General features: G+C 46.0%; 3 protein-coding genes across 4 annotated transcripts in view; 2 read left to right on the forward strand and 1 right to left on the reverse strand.

Annotated features, from left to right (window-relative positions):
• OSBPL2 (oxysterol binding protein like 2) overlaps window positions 1-13982 on the forward strand; it is a 33297-nt gene extending 19315 nt beyond the window's left edge. Inside the window, exons 6-15 of the mRNA XM_054274686.1 lie at window positions 164-298; window positions 1314-1411; window positions 2081-2263; window positions 4773-4880; window positions 5781-5870; window positions 6447-6567; window positions 8392-8520; window positions 9245-9368; window positions 10014-10104; window positions 11278-13982. Of these exons, the coding sequence (XP_054130661.1) occupies window positions 164-298; window positions 1314-1411; window positions 2081-2263; window positions 4773-4880; window positions 5781-5870; window positions 6447-6567; window positions 8392-8520; window positions 9245-9368; window positions 10014-10104; window positions 11278-11380 (1182 nt within the window). The 3' untranslated portion in view covers window positions 11381-13982. The remainder of the gene's footprint in view (window positions 1-163; window positions 299-1313; window positions 1412-2080; window positions 2264-4772; window positions 4881-5780; window positions 5871-6446; window positions 6568-8391; window positions 8521-9244; window positions 9369-10013; window positions 10105-11277) is intronic.
• A 929-nt stretch (window positions 13983-14911) lies between these two features.
• On the forward strand, window positions 14912-21589 carry ADRM1 (ADRM1 26S proteasome ubiquitin receptor). Of its 2 annotated transcripts, XM_054274365.1 has the most exons (10): window positions 14912-14973; window positions 15692-15902; window positions 16151-16267; window positions 16347-16470; window positions 16895-16981; window positions 19000-19081; window positions 19293-19522; window positions 19833-19990; window positions 20655-20757; window positions 21364-21589. In XM_054274365.1, the coding sequence occupies exons 2-10, from the start codon at window positions 15693-15695 to the stop codon at window positions 21468-21470; spliced, it is 1218 nt and encodes a 405-aa protein (XP_054130340.1). In that variant the 5' UTR covers window positions 14912-14973; window position 15692; the 3' UTR covers window positions 21471-21589. The 2 variants fall into 2 exon arrangements, with proteins under 2 accessions (XP_054130340.1, XP_054130341.1); XM_054274366.1 differs by lacking the exon at window positions 16895-16981.
• A 92-nt stretch (window positions 21590-21681) lies between these two features.
• The window catches only part of LAMA5 (laminin subunit alpha 5), an 87396-nt gene continuing 81900 nt past the window's right edge, over window positions 21682-27177 (reverse strand). The window contains exons 68-80 of the mRNA XM_054274367.1: window positions 26801-26933; window positions 26390-26530; window positions 26077-26207; window positions 25829-25996; window positions 25605-25737; window positions 25339-25496; window positions 25035-25221; window positions 24643-24795; window positions 24368-24527; window positions 24150-24280; window positions 23961-24051; window positions 23144-23263; window positions 21682-23020 (exon numbers count right to left, since the gene is read on the reverse strand). Of these exons, the coding sequence (XP_054130342.1) occupies window positions 22866-23020; window positions 23144-23263; window positions 23961-24051; window positions 24150-24280; window positions 24368-24527; window positions 24643-24795; window positions 25035-25221; window positions 25339-25496; window positions 25605-25737; window positions 25829-25996; window positions 26077-26207; window positions 26390-26530; window positions 26801-26933 (1861 nt within the window). The 3' untranslated portion in view covers window positions 21682-22865. The remainder of the gene's footprint in view (window positions 23021-23143; window positions 23264-23960; window positions 24052-24149; window positions 24281-24367; window positions 24528-24642; window positions 24796-25034; window positions 25222-25338; window positions 25497-25604; window positions 25738-25828; window positions 25997-26076; window positions 26208-26389; window positions 26531-26800; window positions 26934-27177) is intronic.

Consider the following 27177-nt stretch of genomic DNA (forward strand, 5'->3'; position numbering starts at 1 on the left):
GGTTCTGCAGTTCTTTCAGCTGTAGCACTTGGAGGTCTGCATCAGGCTTGCCAAATATCCTTTGAGGAATACTATAAATAAACTCACCCTCAACATTTTTCCAAAATTCTTGTTGTTGCCAGTTGTTTACTTAGTGAAATCAACCTCCCCTTTGGTTATGTAGGAGCTGTCCAAGATCACAATGCCTATTGTGTTCAACGAGCCCTTGAGTTTCCTTCAAAGGATAACAGAATATATGGAGCATATATACCTCATCAATAAGGCTTGTAGTCACACAGATCCCCTGGAAAGAATGCAGGTAAGAATCCTCACCACCTTCTGGGTCATTCACAAGTGCTTTTTCTCCCAGTGTTTGATTTTAAGACAGTTTCTCATTTGAGTGTATCTCTTTCTCAGGGGCTACAGTAAGAATATCCAGTTTGTGTGTCTAGATGAGTTTCTTCTTTCATAGTGGCTGTGTCAAATATTTGTGACACTTTGACCCTTCATGCATGCACAGAGTTTAAAAGGAAGGTGCCACAACTGACCATGCCCAAGGATCTCAACTCATTTCTTTAACTGTGACTTTTTTTGTGGTTTTATGTGTTGTGAGGATGAAATCTTGGCTTCATGTCACTTTAAATCGGTTTGTTGAGTGGCCTCATGATTTTGAAGTTCCAGGGTGAAAAATAATTGTGGCAGAGACAAATTTACCACAATTTTCTTCTCCAAAACTGGTTGTTATTGCCTTGCTCTCACACCAAGGCAGTGAACATGGTGACACCTGTGTGCCTCAGGTTGTGCTGGTGTTGCTCACAGCTCTGGTTTTACTTGGAGTGTAATGGAGAGTTTATCTTGGCTCCTGTGTTTGTGTGCTCCAAACCTCCATTTCCCAGCCTGCAGGAGCTCCTCAGTGGCACCTGAACCTGCTGGCCTGGCTCAGGAGGTCTCATCTGTGCTAGAAATGGTTCTTACCTGGCACTAGGAGAGTTCTGTTCCCAGTGAGCTGAGGATGGGGGCAGTCAAAGTTGGGGGGAAAGCAGATTTAAAAAAACAGGTTGATCTTCTAGAAGTAGGTGAGGCAAAGTATAATCTGGCAGAATTTACCACAGACAATAATTCCTGTTGGAAATGAGATTCTTAAAAAGTGTTTATATTTCCCCATTTCTCTGTCATTTATTCTATGGCTTACAAATGGTTTTGCCTTAAGAAATAAATATAAAGCAATTCCTTTTTGGAATAATAAATAATGTAATGTGCAACAAATAAAGTACAATAAACTTAGAGTTTTAATGCACTATTCTCATAACAACGTGTTCTTAATTTGCTTACAGGCTGTAGCTGCTTTTGCAGTTTCTGCTGTAGCTTCTCAGTGGGAGAGAACTGGCAAACCCTTTAACCCACTGTTAGGAGAAACTTATGAATTAACCAGGTAGTAATTACTTTAATTTGGGAGCTGGGGCTGTTTGTGTTTCTGTTGAGTTAGCAGACTCTCACACTGGTCTGGTTGTAGTAAAATACCACTAAAGTAGATTCCTGAGTATAGGTAAAATTCTTTTCCTCAAACTATGTCAGAATTTCTGAGAAGTTGCTATAAAAGCAAATAATTTTATTTCTAAGTCTAGGCAGAATATTCTTTGAATTATTTAGAGAAAAATTGGTTCATGTTCTTCTACCAAAGATGCTTCCTGAGCAGACTCTATTAATTAATTTAAATATTGTTTTGTTGATCATGTCAGATAGAGAAATTAGTCTGAAGGACTTTGAGCTTCCTCAAAGAAATGGGTGATGTCTGCAGTAAAAAATTTTCAGTCAGACCTTTTCATGTTGCCCAAAGGGTTTCTGTATTTTCATGAGTTATTTCAGTGAAACTTCTTCAGAGGCTTTTCTGGGTAGAAATCTGGTTTGGAGTATAAAAAAAATGTTCAGAGAAGAAATCCTTTCATTTCATTAATTGTAAATGTGTCACAGAACTAGAAAAGGAAAAGTCTCACCTTCAGATTAATCTAAAAATACTTCACTTTTTTTAAGTATCACCTCTTTCCTCTTGCAATATTAAAAATGTGCTTACTGTTTAATGCTCTTTTTTTGTTGTTGCCAGGGAGGACTTAGGATTTAGGTTTATATCTGAGCAAGTCAGCCACCACCCACCTATTAGTGCATTTTATTCTGAAGGCCTCAATAAGGATTTCATATTTCATGGATCAATCTATCCCAAACTAAAATTCTGGGGAAAGAGTATAGAAGCAGAGCCTCGGGGAACAATTACCTTGGAGCTTCTGAAGTGAGTATGAGAAGTAAATAACTTTTTTTTTTTTTACTTTTTGTAATAACCCTGTTGGCTTTTCAGAGGTGATTACCTAAAAACCCCTTGCTGAAGAGGTTGGAAGAATTGATTTACAAGTTAATTTTCACTGCTTAATTTCAGAGCTGGGTTTTTTTTTGTGTTATGTTTCCATAGCTGTAGCAATTTGACCCAGTTTTTCCATCATGAAAATTAGCATTTCTTACATATTGGTTGCTACTGAAAGCTACTTCTCTGAAGGCATTTAAAATTTAAATATAGAGATAAAATTCTCTTACTGGGCTGTTCACGCTCATCTCAATTTTCAGTATTGCTGTTGGTTTTGGTGGTTTGTGTGGAAAGATCTGCATCTCACAGTAACTGTTCTGTGTGGTCAGGGAACAGGAGGAACTTGTCAGGATTGCCACTTCCAGAGCAGGATCAGGTTCCTGCTGAAATCAGGAATGCCTCTCCAGCCTGCTCCAGGCCTGTCCCTCAGGAATTACATGATGTCCCACGAGTTGTTTTGTGTCCTGGTGGCACAAAGACTCTGCAGCTTTCCCAAGTGGGACATGAGAATACACTAGAACAGTTGCAAATAAACTATTCTGCATTTGGTGCTTTTAGAAAAGCCTTTCTGAGGCCTAACTCTGAGGTGGTTTTGAAATGTTGACTTTAGAACATTCTAGACATTTGGTTTCAATAAAAAACCAACTTGCCTTGCATAGCAGACTGACTTTTCCTGTGCTTTGTTTTGGAGGTAGTTTAATTTTTCAGCTGTTGGCATCTAATATTCCAAAGTTCATAAAAGTATGAACTGGTCTTGGAGAAAAATGGTGATGGAAATAAAGGCCATTTCTTCTGAATATAGAAGGAACTGTGAATGTTAGTGCAAAATGCAATTGTTACCAAAATAGTGTTTGTTCCCCAAGAGCCTTTCTTTAGAGGACTATTAAAATTCTTGCTGAGCCTAATCAAGGCTGAGATTTAAACTGGAATATAAACAGTTAAAACATTTATTTTAAATAATTGCTTCAAGTTAGCAGCAGAAGTTGAAATCAAATTTTGAACCTCTCAGTGTTGTGATTCAGACCATTCTGTTGCTTTGAGGAGTCTGAGTTGCTCAAAGCCTAAGTGAACAAGGAGCTGTTTGGGAAGCAAAGCTGTGAGTCAGTATTAAATTGTGCCTTTCTATTAACCATGACTGTTTTTTCAGAGCATTAGAAGACACTTTTCTCTCACTTCTCCAGCACAAAAAGTGCTTCAATTCATCAGCCCTGACCACAAGTGCTTTGTGTTGTGTTTTGGTTTATGCTGTAAAGCTTGTGGTGTCAGAATAGTTCAGGAATAAAACCATGTTTAAATAAAGGCTGGGGGATAAATTGGAGGGATTCTGGTTTTCTTTCCCCCAGCTGAAGAGTAATTATTGTTCTAAAGACTCCTTGAAGAAAAGGAGCTGTGGGAAATAGTGAGAATTCAATGATCTGTTATTTCTCTGTACTGGAAAATGACAGATGGGTTGGAAATGTGACATGGGAGTGTTCTCTCCACACTCACTGGAAGTAGAAGTACAAGGCACTTTTTACAAACACTGCTTTTTCTCTATTTTCTGTTAAAACAAAGTTTACAAACTTTTTTAAGATAGACTGATTGCCTACCAGGTAACTTCAGTATTTCCCTTACCAGCATGGAAAGATGAGTGTGAATAGATGGCTTTGACTCTGCTAGTGATAATAGGAATCCTGTTGTTTAACTTTTTGATCAATTGTAGAATAATGTCTTTTAAGGATTTAGAATCTGTAAACTCACTTTTAAAGCTTTTCACAAAACAACAAACCAAAAATAAAACCAAGTGGAAAATCAATTCTAGAATTTTTCTTTCTTCTCAGTAAATCTTTGGGGAAAGGGTGGAATTGAGTTGTGAACTGAATTTTAAAATGTCACGTTTGTGGAGCTTGCAATAGTTCTGTTGTTAAACAAGCAAATAAAAAGAAGCCAAAACCACTCACACCTCCAAAATTACCTTCAGTGGCACTGGAACAGGCCTCAAATACAGATGAGAAAACTTTTGTGGCATGTTTGTGGAAACCATTTATGCAATTTACTGCTGCTGCAGCAATTGAATAGAAAGCACTGTTAGGCATTAGTTTGTTAGTCTGGTTTCCTGCAAATACTGTATTTTATCACTTAAAACTTAAAAATGCAAATGAAAAAGATGAATTCCTGCACTGCTCTTTATGTTGGGCTGAAGTTTGTAACCCAAAGCACAGCAACTGTAAAACTCACGTGAGAAGGGAGAAGAATAAGGACAATATCACTTCTTTAACTTGAACTAATGCTTGGATCCAACACATGGTTGGCTTGTAAAGAAAAGTCTGTTTCTCTTCTGTTTTGAAGCTGAGTGCTCTTAGAGGAGTGCTAAATATTTTGCCTTGCCATGAACGGAATTGAAAGCTGGCTTCCATCTCAAGCTCAAGAAAATGATTTCTTTCTCTTACTTCCTTGACAGGCACAATGAAGCTTACACATGGACAAATCCAACCTGTTGTGTACATAATGTAATTATTGGTAAACTGTGGTTAGAACAGTATGGAGTGGTAGAAATCATAAATCACAGGTAATGCTGATCATGAACCCAGGGGCTGTAGGGATTGTTGTGGTCATTTGTGGTACAGAGCAGATTTTGGTTTTTGTCAGACACACAGGAAGCTTTGTTTTGTAACTCCAAAGTCTTGTGGGCTTTTTTTGTCTTTTTGTAGAGTTGTTTTTTGTTTTTTTTTTCTTCTTCTGACAAATGCAAACTCTCCCTAGACCTGGGATTATTATCATAATATTATTAATGAAAAGACACAAAGCCAGATGGCCTATGGAGAGCAAAGGTTTTACATTTGTGAGTTACCCATCCAAATTCAGCACCACTGCCAGAGAACAGAAATTAAATTTAACTCCAGAGCCATTCAGTGGAATAATTGTCAGAGGCAGGTTGGACCTCCATTGTGTTGATTGTGATTTGTCACTTTTTAAAGTTTAGATAATGGACAGTGTCTTAAACTGAGGGCACAGCACAGAAAAATGACTGCAGAGTTGGAGAACTTGGAGAGTGTCAACTGCTCTGCCAACTGCCTGTATCAAAGCTTTTTTCTTACATAAAATAAATTACCTTCTAAATGATGAGAGAAAGAATTTTGTGAGCAGCATTACTCCTGCACACATTGCTCTGTCAGTAAATGAGAGCTTCAATCCAACAAGCTGTTTGATACTTCTCGTAGCATCAAATCTGTAATCCTGTCTCTGTACTTGCACAAAATTTGTTAATTCTGTGGAATTTTAGAATTTGTGTGCCATTTTTCATGTCCTGGTCAGATAATAAACCATAGTTAAATCAAAATAATTATATATATATAAAACTAACCAACAGCTGACTGTAACTATATTAAAAAAGCTAAACAAGGTAAAATAATTTTTCTGATGTATTTAGGGGCTGGCTTCTCTAAGCATGTGCTTATTTCCTCTACAGTACTGGAGATAAATGTGTCCTTAATTTTAAACCATGTGGACTTTTTGGGAAGGAGCTTCACAGGGTAGAGGGATACATCCAGGACAAGAAGTAAGTGAGAAAAGCCTCTTGGTCTCTCTGTTTTTAACACTGGGGCATTTCTTTTGCTGGCAATGTAGTTTGTAACCCATTTTTGTTCTCTGTGTCATTATTAAACCCCCTGATTCCAGGATGATAATTTGTAAGCATTATTAGAAAAACTCTCCAGTCCAGGTTTTGGAAATAAAGGGGAAATGCAGAGTAGCTGCAACTGATTTACTATTGTACAGTCATAGTTCCAGTCTTCAGTTTACAAGTTTTTAATTAACCCAGACCTGTTTTGTGACTGAGTTTCTGTGTTATAATTGGCTTTGATGTACCCATATTCATTTAACAGTGGCAAAAGCATGTGACTGTCATGAGGATCTGTTCTGGAGAGCTGCAATGAGCTGAAACCTTTTCTTTGCCTATCAAACATCTGTGTTTTCTAAGAATCACCCATTCTGTGATTCTGTGAAATCTGCAAATACAAACATAAAATGCAGCGAAGTAGGAAGCAGAGTATTTAATGCAGATCAGAATCTGCAAGGCTTGGCTTAGCACGCTCACTCAGAAGGAAGAGCTCAGTGTGCTTTGCTTTCTGTGCAGCAGGAAGAAGCTGTGTGTGATCTATGGCAAGTGGACAGAATGTCTGTGGGGCACTGACCCCACCACGTACGAGACCTACAAGAAGAATGAGAAGAGAGGCAGTGAGCCGAAGAAGAAGTCGGTAAGGTGAAGGATTCTTTAGGGAGAAAAGATTCTGAAATGTCCGAAATTAAATCAAAACATCTTATTTAGGTGAATGGAGGATAAAAGCTGTCATTTGGTAAGGGTTGGACAGGGCAGTGAGAAGGCACCTGGCACTTGTAGTGTGAGCTGCTGGCATGGAAGGGAGCTCATAGGAATGGTGTCTGCTGGAGACTGGTCAGAGAAATCATCAAATATCAACCCCCAGGCTGATGTTGTCCAGTTCTTGAGTGAGGAAAGTGGCTCTACTGCTAACTCCAGCAGTAAAAATAGTAGGATTTGGGAGTAAAAACAATAACAATTTTGTTTAAGTCAGATATGCTTTTTGGTGATGCAGATTTTCAGAACTTAGTAGAAAGTCTTTACAAAAAATAGGTCTGGAAACATGCAGGATTTTTACTTCACATGTAAGCAGTGTCAGGGAAGTTGCTGCCAAGACCTCCTTATGGAAAATGGGAAATGTTGTATGGTGCAGCAGAGGACTTTGGGTTTCCTTATATCAACAGTTACTCACTGAAAATGAAAAGTTAAACAGAAGCTAATCACTCTTGATGTTAAGAGTCAGAAGCTAATCACTCTTGATGTTAAGAGTCTCAAACTTTAAAAGTATTCACATCAGAAGAATCTAGAGCAACAACAGGCCTTGCTTTTGGCTCTGGATTCCATCATGGTACAGGCTTATATTTTGACTCTTTAAAAAAAAAAAAAAGGTTCTGTTCATCTTAAGAAAATCAACTCTTTCTTTCCTTCCTTCCTTCCTGTTGAGATTATTTTTAGATGGGGAACTGTCTAACAGTAAACCAGATGTTGACATGGAAAGTAGCCTAGAACTGTCTTTTTAAATAATGAATACTCAAACCAAATGATTGAAATTAGACTCTTAACCATATGGAGCTGTTTTCTGGTGTATGAAACAGGCTCTGTTGAACTTAGTAGGGTATTTGTGATTGAAACAAATGAACCATGTCAAAGAGGGCAGAAAGAAAATAAAAAGGGGGTGGGAGTGAGGAAAATTGTTACTGCACTCCAGGATGTTATTGCCTCAGACTTCCCTTCTGGTTGTTGTGGTTTTAAATGGGTTCTCATGGTGAAATCCTCTGAAATTCCACAGTGCTGCTGTGTGTGTCCTGCAGCAGTCAGATTGTCTCAGATTCTGAGAGCAGCCCCCTGAACCATTGGAGTTTTACATGTGCAGCACAGCAGTGCAGCTGGTAACAAAGGAACTTTGAAGGAAAGTCACTGCATTCATAAACTTAAGGACACAGTCTTCACTGTGAGAAAACTGTGATAATTGTGATTGGATCAGACTGAAATGAAGCCCTGTCTCTTTTTAACCACACATCTGAATGTTTTGCAAATGGTGATGCAATATCCAAAACCAGGTGTGCCCTATTTATGACTTAAGAACTAACTTGGGAGCTGGTTTAAATTTCAGTCTTGGCACATTTGCACCTGTAGAAATAATGGTCATGTGAGGTGAAATTAAGCTATGGCATAGGATAGAAAGGAAGCTGGAGAAAACACTTCTGAAAGACATTCATTTACTATTATTACTCTTACTGTTTTTTAAACAGATATTCAAGTTTTATTGAAGTGTTGGGAGACTATTCAGGAATATCAGGAGCAAGACATAATAAAAATGAGAGAGGCTGTGTACAGAGAAGCAAACAGGAGGGATGAGGCAGAAGTACAGGGGTGTTCAGTATCTCAAATGTGAACAGATTCTTCAACAGTCACTGCAGAACCTGAGATGAAACCATCCAATGTTCCTTTGTTCCTCTGCCAAATGTTATCTCTGTTTCAGAGTGAAGAAGATCTTAAATCTGAAAATGATGAGGCTGATGATATGCCAGAGGTTCAAGACTCAGTGCAGTTCATACCAGGCAGTAAATTGCTTTGGAGAATAAACTGTAGGCCACCAAACTCATCACAGGTAACTGTTTCAATCTGCCCCTGCTTTGCTCTTGGTGGTACCTTATCCAGGAGAACATGAGGAATGGTCCAAGGAAACTTGTTGAGTGTCACTGCTTGGCACAGGAGCAGGCTCTGGCAGTTCTTGCTGCGCTGAAATTCTACTCCAGCAAGCTGTGCTTTGGTCCTGTGCTGGGAGCAGCCCTGCTGTGCCTGAGCTGGCACAGGGAATGTGTGCTCAGAGTGCAGCTGGGAACATGGGGGCTCAGCTTAACCTGTCTGGGAGATCTTTGCACTGAGAGTGGCTGAAATGTGGATACACATTCCCTTCTGCTGGCCCTGCTGTTCCAAGGCAAGCTGCCACAGGGTGCAGTAACTGGGCAGCAGGATATTAATTTCCATAGTTTCAGCAAGACTTTTTGGTCTTTTAGGTGTGGGTGGTTTTGGTTTTTTTCTAAAAATGATGATGTTAAATATCAATATCATAGGAAATCTGTCTTAATCCTCACAAGCAAAGACTGCTTAAAAAATGAAAGCTGTGATTTCTATCCCCATCTGCCCTTTCTTTTTCTTCCCCTCCCACAAAAAATCCAGCTGGTGTTGTATGAACCTAACCTTGCCTTCAGGGCAGCCAGTGGGGGTTTGACTCAGCAATTTCTCTTGGAAGTTTTGTATCCATTCATTGTCAGGGACCCAGCACTGCTTTGCTGGAATAACTTGTGTGTTCTCTTCCATTTGCTTTTCAGATGTACAATTTCACCAGTTTTGCTGTGAGCCTCAATGAGCTGGAGAAGGGCATGGAGGCAATCCTGGCTCCCACGGACTGCCGGCTGCGGCCGGACATCAGGAACATGGAGAACGGGAACATGGGTACGTGTGTGCTGCAGGGAATATGGCACTGCTCTGAGTTTTGGGAGGGCTGGCTGAAGGGAGGTTGATGCAGGAAACACTCTTCAGTTTCTCATTCTCAGAGCAGCCTTAACTCTTTTTCATCCTGTGCACTGAATGTGCTTTTGAACAGTGTATGATGTCTGTTTTCTCCCAGAAGAGCCTGGGAGAGCAGATACATCCCAGGGCTGCTGTCCTGTGTTGTGATGTGTTTGCATGTTTGTTAGCTTGGGAGGAGCTGCAGATGTGCTCCACTTGCTCTGGGGTTTGTCTGGAGAGACATGTGGTGAGCAGACATGCTCTGCTGCTCTGGTGTTTGTCAGAGGAAACACACAGCCAAATAGTGAAAAAAATCACTCTCTCTGTTATTGCCTAATCTCAGTTCTTCCCTGCTGTCTCAGTGCAGTGTTTCTGAGAGATAAAACACCAACATTTCATTTCAACCCTGAGTTCATAGCAGCAGCTTCTCTGAAATGAGTTTTAGGGTTTTGTTGCTAAAGACTGTGTACAGCAAATGCTTTCTCATGCTTAAATGAATTCTATTTCATTTCTCTGGTCTTCCCTGTGTTTTCAGTATTTTTGTTTCTTTTTTGCTAAATTACCAATTTCTCTTGAAACATTGGCTAGATGTGGCAAGCAGAGAGAAGGAGAGGCTGGAAGAGAAACAGAGAGCTGCTCGCAAGGAGCGTGCGAAGGACGAGGTGGAGTGGCACACACGGTAAGGGGCAAGGAGGAGCAATTTGTTTAAGCCTTCAAGCAGGTTGGGTACACTGCTTGAATTGTTTTTATTCAGGACAGCATGTGTCTGATTGCTTCCATGACAGCACAATTTGTAGTGTCACTTAAAGCATTGCTGGGTCAACAATTAAATGTGGAGCTGGAAGCCAAAATCGCTGATAAGTCTGTCCTGGAAAAAATATCTTACAAGAAATGCTGGAACCTGTCATAATTAACTACTGTGGTAATGCTGAATTTATTTTTTTTTTAACCTACAGAGGTCATGATTTTGTTAGAATGAACGTTAAAATGTTGACTGTCATCCTCCTTTAACCAATTCCTGTCCAGCTTTTGGTAGTTGAGCAAGACAATGTGGCCCTCTAGGACCTTTTATTTTCACACTCTTTGGATTTCTTGGCTTGGATACTTCAGAAATTGCTTTTTTGATTGCATATTCAAGTGATTTCCGAGTCACAGAGTGCATCAGGGAGTGATGTGTGATTTGGCTGCTGCTCCCACAGGGTGCTTTTCACAGCTGCCAGTGCTGTGCACTCAAGTGTGTGCTCATGGCCAGTTGCTTAGTTCAAAGGCAAGAACTTTGGGATGCTCCATGATTTTATGAAATTCAGAAGAGAAAGCATTATTTTCCCAAAGCCTGGAGGAATAGCTACAGATTAATTCCAGTTAATGCCTTGAAAAATGTCTTCCAGAGAATATAAAATTGGTTTTGGTTAACGTGGTTAAAAAGTAAGCAGCTGTTGATGTTCTGTGCAGGGCACAGCTCCATAGAACAGAAACTATTTCCCCTTGGGAGAAATTGCCAAAAATGATTGTGTAACTGCTTTGGCATTCTTTTAAAGTAAAAATTAATATATATAATCTGGAGTGTCAGTGTTCTTTTTACTTGGAATAGGACAGGAATTTTAAAATCCATTTAATACTCCTTGACTTTATGCTAAAATAAAAGGTGCTCTACAAGGTGATGATAATTGTGTAGGAAGTTCAATTATTTTCATGTTCAGAATATTTCCTAAGAATTTTTTTATAAGAAATACCAGTGTATTTTTAGAATGTTTTGTGAAAGAAGCAACACTGGGTTTTTCCCCTGTTAATAACTATTCATTCTGTTTGCTTTTTTTTCTTTTATTGTTTCTCTCCTTTTTTTGTTTTACAGATGGTTTCATCAAGGCACTAACCCATACACTGGGACTCCAGATTGGCTGTACTCAGGTGGCTATTTTGATAGAAATTTCTCAGACTGTCCAGACATATACTGAAATTCCAGAAGCAATTGCTCATCTCATCCGGACATCTAGTTACTAGATTTCATTCCAAGCCAGTTACTCTGGTTTTGTTGATAGCAAAAACCAGCTTTTCAAAGTAAATTTTAACAGAAATTCTGTAAGTCAACAATCAATGATTTAATTCCCACTAACTTTGGATTGCCAAATATTTAAATACTGTTGTGCTTATTCCGTAAAGCTGCACCTGAAATCATCAAGTTTTCACTAATTTTCAGAGGGACCTTTGGTTCTCCATTTCCTCCCCTAGTTTCTTTGCCAGGAGGATATGCTGTATCTGTAGAGCACATAACATCCTTGAAAACTACATAACTTAAATAAACTAGAGATAATATCCTTGATATTTAGTACAATAGAGAAGCAGCTGAAGTTTTTGGCACTCGGAGCAGGGATGAAAAGCCAACATGGTACCAACAGGATCAATCCCAGTCCTGTCACACTCCCATACTGTATGTAGCACTCCCTGGGGACAGGAGCTCCTGGCCCCACTCTCAACAATTCCATAACTGAGAGCCTTGGGAACACAAAACCCAGCCTGGGACTCTCACCCTGTAGTTGTCTGTTACAGAGTCTTCACAACTTTGGGACACTGTGAGCATTAAACTGTATACCTGTGATAAATCCCATAGAGCATACCTTAGGAGAGGGGAAGGGCACACCCCAAATGTGCTTTTCCTCAGGTCAAATGCTGTTAAATGCTGTTCTTACCATAGGAGAAGCTTTGGAAGCAATAGCAGGAATGTCAAGGTGGTTCCAATGTACAATATATTGCTTGCTACCACTTGGAGGCTTAACTCTTGTGCACTACCTTTGGCAGCTTTGGCACTGTGTATGCTTCTAGACTAAACTTTCCTTTGGAAGCACTTCCGTGTGTGTGTCCACGCAGGTTCATGTTTTGGGGAAGTTTTGGTTTGCATGTTTCTCATTATTAGGTCATGTCTGTTTTGTATGTTGTGAAAAAGCAGAATCAATTTAAAGCTTTGGCAGAGTTATACCTATTACAAGTTTCCTGTGAGCACGTGATGTCAAAAAGTGGGATTTTTTAAAAATTTCTTTTTGTTCCATATGAAACCATCAAAGCCATATAATACTGGAAATAATCAATTACTGAACTGATGCATTCATTTTCTTTCAAGTGGTATACTTCAGGGGCCAGGGTGTGGAGAGAGGCTTGAAAAATTTGGTCCAGTAATTAAAATTTATCCTTATGTTGCTGCTTCTTTTATGAAAGTTTTTAATTGAGTAACCAGGCAAAAAATGGAGAGTGGCTGTGCTGCTGTGAAGTTTACAGTAATTTCGAAATTGTAGGTGTTAAGTGCCAGCAACATGAGCAGTTCAAGAAAGAATTGGCCTGATTTGTGTCCAAAACATCTGTGATTTCATCCAGAAAGTGGATTTTTGAAGTGTTTCTCTCTCCGAGGATTAAAAAGCAAAAGAAAACGTATTCATAGAGAAATTCTTCCAGCAAATCATGTGTGCAACAATTGGATTACATTTGGGGGAAATTTAGTTGTCTTCATTGGAAAAATAAGAGGAGCTGTAAAACTTCAAGGCAGTAAGGAAAGGCACAATCTGACTCTTGTTCATGGCAACTCTATTCTGGTGCCAAAAATTGTAATTTGTGTCGATGGAAGTCCTCAGAATTTGAGCTGGACTTAGTGGCACAGTGGGGTTGTGTTTGTTCCTGGTATGGGCACAGACACTTCTGAAAAGACACTGCTGATTCTCATGGAACAGCACAAAAACAGTTTTTATAAAAACCTGAGCTTTAATGACAGTGTCAGGCACTGTTAACCCCTTTCCAAACGTGCTGCACGTGCCATAGGGAATTTTTTTTGTTAGGTGAGGATTGAAATGAATCACATATTAGACCAGTGGGAGTTTAAAACTTACTTTAATTACATAGTGTGTTCAATGCTGGAGTGATGTTTTTAAAACAATGCATATAAATAGAAATTGCCTGAATGGAAGAAACTGTACAGATGTTCTAAGAGGAGGTGTACAGGTTAGCATCCCTTTTGTCTAAGCCAGGATTTAAATTCAAAGACCTAAAGCCTTGTCATTATGTGAAAGCATGAAACAATTGTACCAATGTGTTTAATCCAAACTTCAGTATAGAATCTTCATGGGCTATAAAAAGAAACTGGGAAGATTTCCAGTGTAAGAACACTTCAGTAGTTACATCTTTCACCCCCATCTTCCTTTCCTTTAGTCTGAAGTTTTCAGAAAAATTTCAGATTAGTTCCAAACCCATTATTTTAATTTATTATTCTTCATTGGCAACACTTTCAGAACCCTTTCCCTGCGCTGCCAACACGGCTCTGCTTGGCCAGCCCTGGCATTCCTAATGCTCTCAAAGTCCAAAAGTTTTTGTTTTCGATGCAGATCTCGCCTCAGTAGTTTACGTGTCAAAACATTAATAACTTTGCACCTTTTGAAAGAATGTCACTTTTATAACTTGATTAAACACTGTATATAAGATAACTGTGTTAGTATATGTTAATACAGCTACATAGAGAAACCAGCTAGAAAGAAATTATAATAAATACTTAATAAATAAATATCCTTTGGGCCTCTGGATGGTGACAGATTTTTGTGAGACCCGTACAGAGCAGCCTGGTGGGGGGAAAGGAGGACTTTGGCTTTGCTCAGCCAGCTCTGGGGTGGTACCTTGATTTCATTGTGATGGTCACTGGACAAAGATGATTTAAATTGGAGCTTTGGACACCTCCAGCCACGGGTGGAGGTGCTGGGTGGGAATTGTCAGCGGGAAGAGCTCGGGAGTGCTCCCAGCTCTGACCTCACGTTGTGTGATGATGGATGATGATGGTGATGGAGAGGCCAGGTATGAGCTGGAGCTGAGGAGAGAGTGGGCTTTGGTAAAAAATGTTATCAGTATGAAAGCTCACTTGGTAGTTGCTGATAGCATTTGTATCTTGGAGGTGATGTCCTGCTGTAAATGGGGAGCAGCTTTTCACACATCCAGCATTTATAGAACTCTTGGCACCTAGATTAACGAGGACAGGAACATCTATCCTAGAAGAGACCTAATGAGAACTATTTATTCTCATTTAATAATTTAAAACAATTTCCCGGTAAATTTTTCGCCCAAAACCGCTTTTAAAAAGCCAACCCAAGACTCTTCACCCAGCGCTGCTGTTGGGAACACACCTGCACTGGCTCTTTGCAAACACCTGAGATTTGGGTCAGGGAAGCAATGCTGAAATACTGTGAGGCAACCCTGGCTTTGGCCATGAGCCTGGCGTGCCTTTCGTGGAAGGATTTATTTTTGTAACCATTCCCAGGAATAGAGGTGCTGTTGGAGACGCGCTGGGCTGAGGGAGGGGATGGGGCCGAGGGGGTCATGAGGGGCTGGGGGGGGTGAGGGGGAGCGCCGCCATGTTCCGTGACACAGCAGGGGCGCCTGGCCCCGCCCCCTTTGATTGACAGCCGCGCCAGCCAATAGCGCGGAGCCGCGGCGGCGCGCGCCCCGCGCGGGGCGGGGTTCCGGCGCGCGGGGCAGGAAGAGCTGAGGCGGCGGCGGAGGAGGAGGAGGCTGAAGGCTGAAGGTACCGCTCGGGACCCGCCGGGCACCCCCGGGACCGCGCGCCCAGCGGAGCCCGGGCTGGGGGTCTCCTGTGGGGGGAAGCCGCGGGGAAGGCGGCACAGTGGCATCGGGGGGCCCGGCAGAAGATCGCGGCCTCTGGGCGGGCGGGGGGTGGCCGCGCCGGGCCGGGCCGCGAGCCCCCCCTGTCCCGGCTGGGCTCGGAGTGTTTGCCCGGCGGCGGGGCCGGGGCCGGGGCTGGCCGGGCTGGGGGCGCAGCGCCGCCCCGGAACAGCCGCACTGCCCCGCGGGGCCGGCCGGGCCCGGCAGCGCCGCCAGGCCCGCGGCTCGGTCAGTGCGGGAGGGGGGCCGGGGTCACCGTGAGGGTCGGTGGAGCACGGGGCAGCCTCCGGCGCTCTGCGGGGTCTGCGGTGTGCTGGAGCCGCAGTCTGAAGGTACAACAGCGCTTTCTGCTTTGAAACATGGCTCGAACTGAAGAAGGAAGCGCCGGGGCACGGTGGCTTCATTTTCGAGTGCCTCAGCACACAGGCTGTCCTTAATCAATGGAGGGCTGTAGAGCCTCCTCTCTTCATCCAGGGTTCTGCTTTAGCTCAGTTGAATCACCCTAGAATTCTGTAGAACAGATTGCTTTTGTGAAGCCACCTGGTAAAGCTTGAAATTTGATACTGGGAAGAGAGGATATGGGGAGGTTTTTTATCACACCTGCTGCTCTCTCTTTCCAGGATGTCTTCAGGTGCATTATTTCCAAGCCTGGTGCCAGGCTCTCGTGGCTCCTCAAGCAAATACCTGGTGGAATTTCGGGCAGGGAAGATGTCCCTGAAAGGCAGCACCGTAACTCCAGACAAGAGAAAAGGCCTCGTTTACATCCAGCAAACTGATGATTCCCTCATTCACTTCTGCTGGAAGGACAGGACTTCAGGCAATGTGGAGGATGTGAGTATGAGCTGGTGTTTCAGTGCTGAGGTGCTTTGTCATGTTCCCATCTGCTGGCACTGCAGGAAGAGCTCCTCCAGGACAAATTAGGGTGAGAATGTCGCTGACAGACCTGCACTTACACATGCTCTCTGCTCTGAGGAGCAGATGGAAGAAAGTTTGTGGAGGAGGGCAGAGGGATTTGGGAGGTGAAAAGAAATATTGATGTATTTTCCTCAAACATTTGTTTCTCCTGACACACTTTCCAGGATTTGATTATTTTTCCTGATGACTGTGAGTTCAAGAGAGTCCCACAGTGCACCACAGGCCGTGTGTATGTATTGAAGTTCAAGGCAGGATCCAAACGACTCTTCTTCTGGATGCAGGTTTGTGGGAAGACAAAGACAAAGATCTTGGATCAAAATCCCTCCAGCATGACTCACACCAAGAGCAATTCTCTTGCAGGAGCCCAAGACAGACAAGGATGAGGAGCACTGCCGTAAGGTGAACGAGTATCTCAACAACCCCCCCATGCCAGGGGCATTGGGTGGCAATGCCAGCGGAGGCCACGAGCTCTCAGCACTGGGAGGTACAGTCCATTCTCTGCTCCTTCATGTCAGAGGCTTTTTTTTCTTTTTAAATTTATGTCTAGACTAAGCCCCTAGAGTTCCCTAGGAAGAAATCCCTGATGGCTGTGGAGGGTGAGCTGGGGACAATGTTAATACCAGAAGCGTAAATGTGCTTTTAGCAGAATAAACTGTGCTGTTAAATAGGTGTAGGCTGGAAGTTAAGACTGCCAGGAGAAATCTCTTTGTTTCCAGTAGATTCTCTGGAGTCTTACCTCTTTATGAAACCAAGTTACATTTATCTTTTATGAAGATCATGAATCAGTAAACACTTGAAACTGTTTTTCCATACAGAATGTGATGCCAATTAATCTCCTGCTGTTTGAGCTGGAGTGCTGTGAAAAAACCATGTGAATATGTTGTGTTTCAGAATGTTTTTGTTTTTAGGTGAGGGTGGCTTGCAAAGCCTTCTTGGAAACATGAGCCATAACCAGCTCATGCAGCTGATCGGACCAACGGGCTTAGGAGGACTTGGTAAAATGCTTTAATATCTTTATGCCAAAATGGTATTTTCTCCTGCCAGGTTAAATCTTACCTGACAATGTTCTCAAGCAGTGCTATTGATCTCAATAGCACTTCTTTCATGTGAGAAGGCAAGGCCCTGCCTCAGAGATGAGCTCAGGGACAGAAAAAGGGTACCAGATTCTACACAGCACTCATCTCAGTGGATGTGGAACTGTGGTTCTGCTCCTTGCTGCACTGAATCTTCTGCTTTTTTTCCCCTTGTTTTTTTCTATTCCACTTTTTCTTCCCAAATATTCACTGGAGCAGGGGCTGAAAGCCAGTGATGTGCTCCTGGTGAATGTGCTGGTTACCAAGCAGTGGAATTGCTTGTGGAATATTCTCTGATTCAGTGAATATTTGTGTGCAAAGTAGAAAGAGTTCAAGAGGAAGGTCGGAGTGGTCCCACCCCACAGCACTCCCCAGTCAGGGGGACAAGGCTCAGAGCAGGGCTGTCTCTCCTGGGGAGAGCTGGAATCACTGGTTCCAGAAGGGGCTGGGGTCTGTTCTCAATGCCATCCATGCTCCAGGAGCATTTTCTGACAGGTCAGGGCCTCGAGTGTAAATAGGCGAAGGAACACAGCAGTGACAAAGGTTCTGTGCTTAAGCTCAGAAGTCCATTTTTGTGGAGCTGGCTGGTGTCTTTTTAGCTTCAGATGCATATTGGTGGGATGTTCAGGTGCGAATCTCATGGTGGTGTTGGAAAAATCTGGCCTTTTAGGATGTGTTTGGGAAAGATCTTCCTCTTGAAGCCTCATGTAATCCTGAGACTGTCTTCCTTTTTTCCACACTTTTCCTCAGCAATTCTTCTTTCCTTGCCTTTACATTCAGCCATAAGCCCGATTGACATGTAACAAAGAGAACCATCTGCTTGCTGCTGCAGACAGTGGTTGTGGTGAATCCCTGGGGATCATTTCCCCTGGGAATTGTCTTTGTCACAGCTGGTTTGCATCTCTTGGGGCTCTGCAGAGCTCCAAAGGAGCTCTCTTCTCCTGGGTCACTTTTACTGTGAAATGGAGCAGAGCAGTGTGTGGTGAGCTCCACCTGCCATGCCTGCTGCTGGGGAGCTGTGGGATAAGTGACAGGAGGTGTTGGTTCCATGGGGTTGTTCCTGTGCAAGGAGGGACTGGCAGGGCTCACTGTGACCTGCAGGATCTGTAGCTGCAGTTGGGTTTGCTCACTGAGTGCTGCTTTCTGTCCTCTGATCCCAGGTGCTCCCAAAGGTGGGTGAGAAGTGCAGGTGCTGTGTGTGTAATCAGGTGTGGTGCAAGGAGCTGCTGATGGGAAATGGAGTGTTTGGCTGATGTGGCTCAAAGGAGTTGACAAGTCCCTGGCAACTCCAGGGGGGCCAGCAGCCAGGCCTTTTCCCAGTTCTTGACCCTGCCATGAGTCCTTGGTAGCTGGGAAGTGATGGAGGAGGCTGATTCTGCTTTCTTTGGCATAAGGGTGTTGGTTTCCTGCTGGCTGCTCCCCTGTGAGCGCTTGGTGTGTGGAGCTGTCCTTCCTTTGCCTGTGAAGTGTTTAAGAGCTTGGCTGGTTCTGTTGCTGCATCTCTGCATTAGGTTTGAAGCTGCAAACCCCTGGTCTGTGAGGAGAGAGTGATGGTGACTCAAAGATGCCTCTGGGATCTTCTGCTGAGGGCCTTGGTTTTGAAGTTCATAGAAAAGTTGGGTTTTTGGTGTAGCAGATAAGGAGAGGGCTGTGTTACAATGATGTACGTACAGCACAAACCGGAGTAACTTCATCCTTGTGTACACCTAGAAACTGAGTCATTTCTGAGATGTTCATCTCTCTAATGGGGATGCAAGATCAGAAAAGAAGATTCTGTTAATTTGCAGAAGGGGATAGGAGGGTGGGTTGGGCTCTTTCACCCCCGCCTCTATTTTAGCAAATAAAACCTTTCAGGTACAAGAGCATCCTCTCCAGAGAAGAGAGGTGCAGAAAACCTGAAGAAATAAATGTCTAAACCTGTTCTTTTATATTCATGGAAGGTGGGCTGGGTGCACTGACAGGACCTGGGCTGGCCAGTCTGCTCGGGAGTGGGGGACCTCCAACCAGCAGCTCATCATCAAGGTAGGAGGCCTTGTCTGCCCTGGGCTGTTGCAATGGGAACTTGTGGGAGGAATCATGGCTTATTATATGGGGAATGTGGTGGGAATCAGGGCTGCTTATTACCTCTCTAAAATGAGGTAGGAGTTTTTCATACTGTAAGGGTTTGAAAAGAAGCTTTTCAGAACAGAAGAGGTTTCTGCAGGGAATTAATGACCCTGATTCTCTCGGCCAGCTCTCGCAGCCAGTCGGCTGCAGTGACTCCATCTTCCACCACTTCTTCCACCCGTGTCACGCCGGCCCCGTCCGTGCCTGCGGCCGCCTCGGTGACCAGCCCCAGCCCCGTCCCCAGCTCGGGTAATGGAACCAGCTCAGCCACCAGCCCAACCCAGCCCATTCAATTGAGTGACCTTCAGAACATTTTAGCTACTATGAATGTGCCATCTGGAGCAGGAGGACAGCAAGGTAACAGTGCTCTGACCAAGCAGCTGCTGGATCCAGGAGTCCTTTGGAGCTGTTTTACTGTCCTGTCCTGTTCCACATTGGTTTGAAAGGTCTCTTAATTTTTTTGTTCCTGTTTTTTGATTTTTTTTTAATTTCAATACTGGTTTTGACTGCTTGAGGAGACTTATTCTCATTCCAAAAATGAGAGGTAAAAAGATGATGGCAGTGTAATAATTTTAATACTCAGACCCTGACTAGATAATTTGATTTACATGACAAAAACACAGGGTTTTGGGTGTAGTCTCACGGCCAACCCTTTGTTTTCTCCTAGTGGACCTGGCAGCTGTTCTGACTCCTGAGATCATGGCTCCCATCCTGGCCAACGCTGAGGTTCAGGAGCGATTGATGCCTTACCTTCCCTCAGGGGAATCCCTGCCCCAGACTGCTGAAGAGATCCAGAACACCCTGACGTCTCCTCAGTTCCAGCAGGTAGATGCTGGCTCTGGGGGGAAGAGCATCCCCTTCCCCATCGTCCTGATTCACATTGCTCTGCTTTTCCAGGTTCCTGGCACTGTTCAGAGTAGGAAGTTGCTCAGTAGAAGTGGAAAGGAGGAGGGACATGGTTTAATGGAGCATTAGTTCTTCCTGCAGTCACTCAAGGGCAGAGGGGAATGGTTTTTACTTTTTCTTTTGGAATTGGGCTTTACCTTTCTCTTTACTATAAATGTGCTCTGGCAGATGACAGGAGTAGTAGGAAATTCATTATTCCCTTTCACCAAATGGCTCCTTAATTTCAGACTGAAAGGAGGAGATGCTCATGGTTACTACATTACATCCCTTGAAACACCAGTCCTTAATTGCAGGACACTGTGTGTGATAAAAGTTGGTGTCTTAACAGACCAGTCTGAATAAGTAATTTACACCAATTGATTGAAATGTGTCCATTTGCAGTATTTCAGGAGCTTAAATGACTGGTTTAGATTAAACTGTAGAAACTTCTGTGCAAAAGGAAGTGAGGGACATGTAATTGATGATTATTTTATTGCATATCTGTTCCCAAGCCCTGCCCTGACAGGACTGCTCTCCTCCTGGGGTTACTGCTGCAGGAATCTGATGTAAACTTTATTTTGATGCTGTTGACTCCAATCCACAGGCTTTGAGCATGTTCAGTGCTGCCTTAGCTTCAGGACAGCTGGGCCCACTCATGAGCCAGTTTGGGCTACCTGCAGAGGCAGTAGATGCAGCAAATAAAGGCGGTGAGTGCTGGTGCTGGTGGGAGCAGGAGAGAGGGGGGTGTTGGGGGTGTTGGCACTGCACATGGCCACTGAATGTGGGGTGTAAGGATCAGCTTCTAACTCTTCCCTCTCTGAGAGTTGTGAGTCTGCAAGGTGACTCTTGCACTGATGTTTACAAGGAAAAGGGGGGTGGGACAGGTGTTCCAGCACAGAGCGAGGTGTTATGTGTATTGGTGTTGTTTCCTTGCTAGAGATGCAAAAGACTGGAGATGTCACAGTCACCTTGCTCAGCAATGCCTTTCTTGTGGGAGCCTTTAGTGATTCACATGAAATCAGTGATCACAGTCAGGGCCAGCTCTGGCAGTGAGGCAATCCCTTTTCCCTAATGAGCTTTTGGCATCTCTCCCATTACTGCAAGAATTCTGGTCTCAGGATGCTCGTGCACAATTAAAGTGCATAAAATGCTGTGTCAGAGAGATCTGCATGTGTGTTACTATTGTTCAAAATTTTCCTCCCTGCTAATTCATACTGAAGCAACTGTTTGCTTTCTAAGTAATGAAGCTTTAACCTTGTGTGGACAATGAGCTCCAGCCAGGAAATGCAGTAACTCGTGTGTTTAACTTCTAGATGTAGAAGCCTTTGCCAAAGCCATGCAGAACAGTGTCAAGTCAGACCAAAAGGAAGGAGACTCTAAGGACAAGAAAGATGAAGAGGAAGATATGAGTTTAGATTAAGTTATTTGCTCTTCCTTACAGATACTCCTAGATACTAACTTAAGCAACTGCAGTAGGATTACTAACTTCATATTATGCTTATATAAATCTAAAAATAAAGCAATTTTCCTTATCTGCCATACTGTTCCTTCCAATCTGTACAGTATCCCTACAGTGCTGATTATCTCTTCTCCAGCTCATCAGCCTGATGCTTACTCTTCCCCAGGTAAAGTGAAAGAGAGTAACATGAAACTTTATTTGACTCCAAAGTATGTACCAGTGATTTACAAAGACCATCTTTAATACTACAACTTTAAAAACAGGTCATAATTACATTTAAGATGGACATGTTAAAAACCCATTTTACAATATTTACCCCTCATAAAAAAAACCCCACAATATAATGATATAAGTTACAAGTCCATTTCAGAAGCAAGATTTTGTCCCCAAGTGGCCAGAGATATATATACACACACAAATATATATATGACGTGTAAGTGCACAGTGAACTGGGTGTCTTGGGAGGAAAAAGCTGCTTCAAGTGCAGACTGCACTACAGCAGGGCTGAGGGAGGCTGAGCAGGAGCCAGGGAGGGTGAGGGCCAGGTGTGGAGGTAAGTTTTCTATTTCTTCCCTTTAAAGCAGTGGTTTCTTGCTTCACACAACAGGACTTTTGTCAGTGTACTACCAGTGCTGAATGCAAGTGCAGAGCCAGTGGCGGTTGTGCCTTTCTGCTTCACCTCAGTTCTCCCAGCCTATTCTGTTCTTTTTTTGATTCTTATAAATTATTCTGATAAGATGCTAATTCTGTGAACAGAATTTTGTCCAAGTTCCCCCTTGCAGAACTCTGTAGCAGTAGCAGGTGAGCTGAGACTGCCCTTGGGGGGAGGTTAAATGTGCCCTTGCTTATAAAACCCCAAAACCGACAGAATTAATCCAGTTTGTCCTAATTGCATTTATTATAAACCAGAAACTGCCTGCAGCCTTTATCAGCAGACAGTCTGTGACATTTATTAACAGCCTCAAGTGTTGGGTGAACTAAATCTACATGCCTGGTACGTGTGGGGTGAAGGGAACAGGATTGAGGACGAGCTGCAGGGCTGCTCTGAGCTCCAGCCCATGCTCCCAGCACGAGCCACAGGGCAGCACGAGCCCTGCGCTGCAGATCCCTGACACCCAGGAGGACTCGCCTGTCACCACATCCCGCTCCAACTTTTTGGTTCTATTTGTGAAACATCCCCAGAGTGCCCCCTCCTCCCCTGCTCTCCTTCCCCTGGGATTTGTGGCCCCTCTGGTTTGGCCCAGACCTGTGCCTGCAGTCACTGGAGATAAGTGTGTCCGAGCACGGGCAGTGCTCTGGTGGTGACACCGGGGCTGCAGCAGCGTTCTGTCCCTCGGGCTGTCCCTGATGTGGCACTCAGAGCACAGGGCAGCCCTGCAGGCTGACAGAGCCCCGGGCAGTCCCAGCTCGAGGCAGGTCCACGTGCCTCTGGTTGATCTGCAGGTTCCTGACACAACCCACGTAGTGAGGGAGGGGAGGTAACAGCAGCCCTGTGCTGGCCTTGTCTGTCTCTGCAGAATAAACAGGAAAAGCAGGCATTAGTCTGGCAAAGGCTTAACCCCTCCCTCGCACCAGGAATATCATCTCCATTGTCCTTGGGTATTTCACCCTGGAGCTCATCTTTCCTGACTCACCTGGCAGCCCTCCCAGGGAGAAGGTTGCCCTTGTGCTGGGTGCAGGGGGCTGGCTGGGCCCCACTGTGTGGTTGCCTTCTGCGTCCACATCCACCTGGATTATGTTTTTCCATTTGGTAACTTCAAAAGAAAACAACAGTCAGTGCTGCTTCCTTACCCAAGGAGCAAGCCCACCTCTGCTCTCCAGAGCCTAGACCAGTGCTGGTGCAAGAGCAAAACTACTGAGGGTCAAAGGGCCTGGCCCAGCTCTGGGAAATGCCCAGAATGGGGACAATCTCCCCCCAAACCTCACCCAGCGCTGGCTGAACAAGATGAAGGTTTGAAATAGAACTGTGCTGAGATGGGGCTGCAGCTGTGCCCTCACCCCAAAAAGGGCTTGATAAAAAACAGCACCTACTCAATGGCAGCTACATTAAAGGCTGAATTTCCTGTACAGGTATGAATCCTGCAATCCCCACTCCCAGCTATGGGCTTGGAGCCCTTTGGACACACTCGACATCAAAGCAAATTGGGCTTTCACTTCAAGCTGGACACAGTCCAGGATGGATCAAGTCCTGTGGCACATCCTTGGCCTCGCCAGCAGTTCCATGAAGTGGAAAAACAACCTGCCTTACCTGACTACCAGAGCTGACAGTGCTAAGATCAGGCAGGAGTTCTTGTTAATTAGAAAATGGACCTCATGACAGATACAAACTCCCAAATTAAGTGCATACAGCAGGGAGACAGGGTTTAAATTGCCAAGCCTGGGCTTGTCCTGAGCTCCCCCAGGAGATGTGGGCTGAGCAGAGCCACAGAAGCAGGGGAGCTGTCACCTCACCTGCAATGGTGTGCCACTGCCCGTCACAGAGAGCTGGGCTCGTCACCGACGCTGAGAACTCATCAGCCCCAACGCCTGCTCTCACAGTGACCTGGGGTGAGAGAAACCCATCAGAGCTGGACAGCTGAGAGGGACAGGCAGCAGACACCCACTCCCTCTGGAACCCGTGGGGAAGCCCCCTCCCAGTACCTGGGTGTCCTCCATGTAGAGCAGGAGATGGTGGCTCCTCCTCGTGCCGATGTGGAAGATGAGGCCAGAGGCACTGCGGGGACGCACCTCCAGTGTCACCTCCAAGTCCTGCTCAGTCACCACTGCATCAGCTGAAACAGAAATGCCATTGGTGAGGAGAGGACCAGGGGCATTCCCATGGAATGTGTCCCTCCTAGTCCCAGCCCACACGGGGGTACCTAAGGTGATGGAGCCGCCATCCATGGTGAAGAAGACGCCGCTCTCCAGCGCGCCCTCATAGCACGGCGTCACCCCAAAAGTGCGTGAGGGGGGACCCAGGGGCCTCCCGTCCAGCTGGGGGTTCCTCAGGCAGCCATCAAAGCTGGAGGCTGATGCAGCCTGTGGAGAGAGGCCACTGAGCACAGTGGGGCAAAAACTGGGAGGCACCAGGTGATGCCATGGGATGGGGAACAGGCTGAGAGAGGGCGATGCCATGGGGCCGCCAAGCCCTTACCGGTATGTGAGCCTTGGCTTTTCCAGCTGGAAGCCCCCCCACATACAAGGGGCTCTGGGCCACGAAGAGCCCTGTGGTGGCCACTGCAGCACCCTGGGCTCGCAGCCCATCGATGACCAGCTGGGCCCGGCTCTGGTCTCTGCTGAAGAAAACCTGTAAGGAGCAAAGGTCAGTGCCAAGACTGGGTTTGGAGGAGCCCCAGCAAAGGGAGGCCTCAGCTCAGAGGTTCAGCTCCAGCTGTGATTTCGCTGTCCCCTTTGCTCCCCTGGGACTGCAGAGAACAGCAAGGGAACTGTAGGGATGTGCAATTGAGAAGCAGCACCCAGAGCAGGGCCAGTCCCTGCAGGGACACTGATGGGGTTCATGTGCTGCTGAGCCCGTGTCCCGCTCACCGTGTGCCACCGGCGGTCGCGGTACTTGTCCCTGCTGTGGATGCGCAGCCGGCGCCCGCCGAGCTCCAGCAGGAAAACAAAGCGCCCGTGGGACACAAAGAGAGCCATGGAGGAGCCCCGCTCGCCCGCCACGTAGAACAGCAGCCCACTGGAGGAGTTCAGCTTCACCTCCAGGGAGAAATGGGACCTGCAGGGACAGGGAGTGATGGGAGCACCGGCTCTCCTGCAGCTGCACGGCTCATGCGCTTCCAGGCCATGATGCCAGGGCCAGGATTGCACAGGGTGGGCACGGGGCCAGGCTCACCTCCACCCAAAGGAGGCTGGGATCTCATCAAACTCCCAGCGGCTGCTCGGGGTCCCCCCGAAGCGGGAGGAGCCCCTGGCTGTGCGGGGCTGGGGGTGCAGCTGGCACAGCCCGTCCTGGTCGTGGCGGCGGCCCTTGGGCGCTGGCTTGCCTGGCACCTACACAATGCACACCAGGGAATGGAGTGAGGGGAGCATCCTGCCCTGCCAGCAGAGCTGAGAGCACCTGAGGAGGAGGATGTGGGGAGTTGTGGCAGCAGCTGGTACCTTGGGTTTCCGCCTGTCCTTCTTTGGAGTGACTCTGAGTTGCTGTGATGGCTCGCCCATGGGACAGCTCATGGTGACATTGATGCTCTCCACGTTCTGCTGCAGGTCCACCACCATCTGTGGCTCTGACATCCTGCTCACGGGGAGAAAAGGTCCCTGTCACAGCAGCTGGGAGGTGGGAGGGGCTGAGCCCTGCAGTGTGGAAGGGGCAGGGCGTCACTCACCTCTTGACAAAGACGTTCCCGATGCAGCCGCTGATGTTGCTGAGGGCCCCTGGCTCCGGGGAGCCCCCGAGGTGGAAGAGTTGACGCTGCTCCTGGCGCCGCTGCCGCCGGCTGCGCCCGGGGCCCGTCCTGCTGTCCTGCAGCTCGTCATCCACGTACAGCCTGAGCCTGGGGGGGCAGCAGGGGCTCAGCAGGACCCTGAGGCTGTGGGCACCCCAGCCCCGTGGCACCCACAGCAGGACACGTACCCACGGGCATCGCTGTAGAAGGCCACGTAGTGGGCCCTGCCATCTGCATAGGCACTGTCAGTGATGACTTCACTTCCCAACACGTTCAAAGCCAGCTGGCCCCTCTGGAGGGACACCTGGCACGTCCCCTCCTGCAGAAAGCATCACGCAGCAGCTCAGCAGCTGAACCCCATTGCCCTCCAGGAGCTCAGGGTGCAGCTCTCACTGCAGATCCACATCCTGGCCCCATCAAAATCCCCTCTTTCCCAAGGTGAAGCAGCACCCTCCCCAGCAGCCCCACTGCTGGGATATCTGGGGGCCTGCAGGTGCCCACCTGGGTGGAGTGGTGGTAGAGCAGCCCCTCAGGCTGGCTTGTCTGGAAGCTGAAGCCGCTGTAGAAGTCCCTCAGCCCCGGCACATCCGTCAGAGCCAGGGTCAGGTACCCGTGGCCATGGACACTCACTGAGCGAGCAACCTGTGAGAGACAGCACAGAGGCAAGGTGGGAGCCTGGCCTGGCCTTGCTGGGGTGCTGGGATATGAACGAGCAGCTCTGTGTTGCTTCTGGCTCTGGCTGTTGCTATGGCCAACCATGGCAAGCACCTCACCACGACCCCTCTGCACTGAGGACGTGGGAGGTTTATGCTTGTTTCTGTGTGAATGAGGGGAGATGGGGCCTGTCCTGCTCCCTTTCCCTGCAGACCCTTCCCCAGCATGCTGGCCAGGCTGCCAGGGCCCTGTGCTCACCAGAAGGTCCGAGGTGCACCCGTAGCTGACGCCCACGGTGTTCATGCGCTTCAGGTCCACGTACTTGCCAAGGGCCTTCAAGCCCTTCATGCAGCCCCGGATGGGCCCACCCGTGGGGAACAGAGACTTCAAACTGCAGGAAAAGCAGACAGTGTTAACAAGGACAGCCCCAGGCAGGACACAGCCCTGGGCAGGATCCGGCCCCGCAGCTCTTTCAGGCAAAGGGCCTGGGAATGGATTGTGATGGTCACGGGTATCTCCAGTGCCAAGGCTGCTCCAGAGCACTCAGCATGGCAAAGGAGGACTTGGTGACACCCACCAGCACCTCATCCCTCACCAGAGATGGAGAAGTTACCATCCTTAAGAGCTCAGGATGA

The sequence above is a fragment of the Melozone crissalis genome, unplaced genomic scaffold, assembly GCF_028551555.1.
Source record: "Melozone crissalis strain CALT ecotype California unplaced genomic scaffold, PUWL_Pcris_2 ptg000017l_1, whole genome shotgun sequence".
Lineage (NCBI taxonomy): Eukaryota > Metazoa > Chordata > Aves > Passeriformes > Passerellidae > Melozone > Melozone crissalis.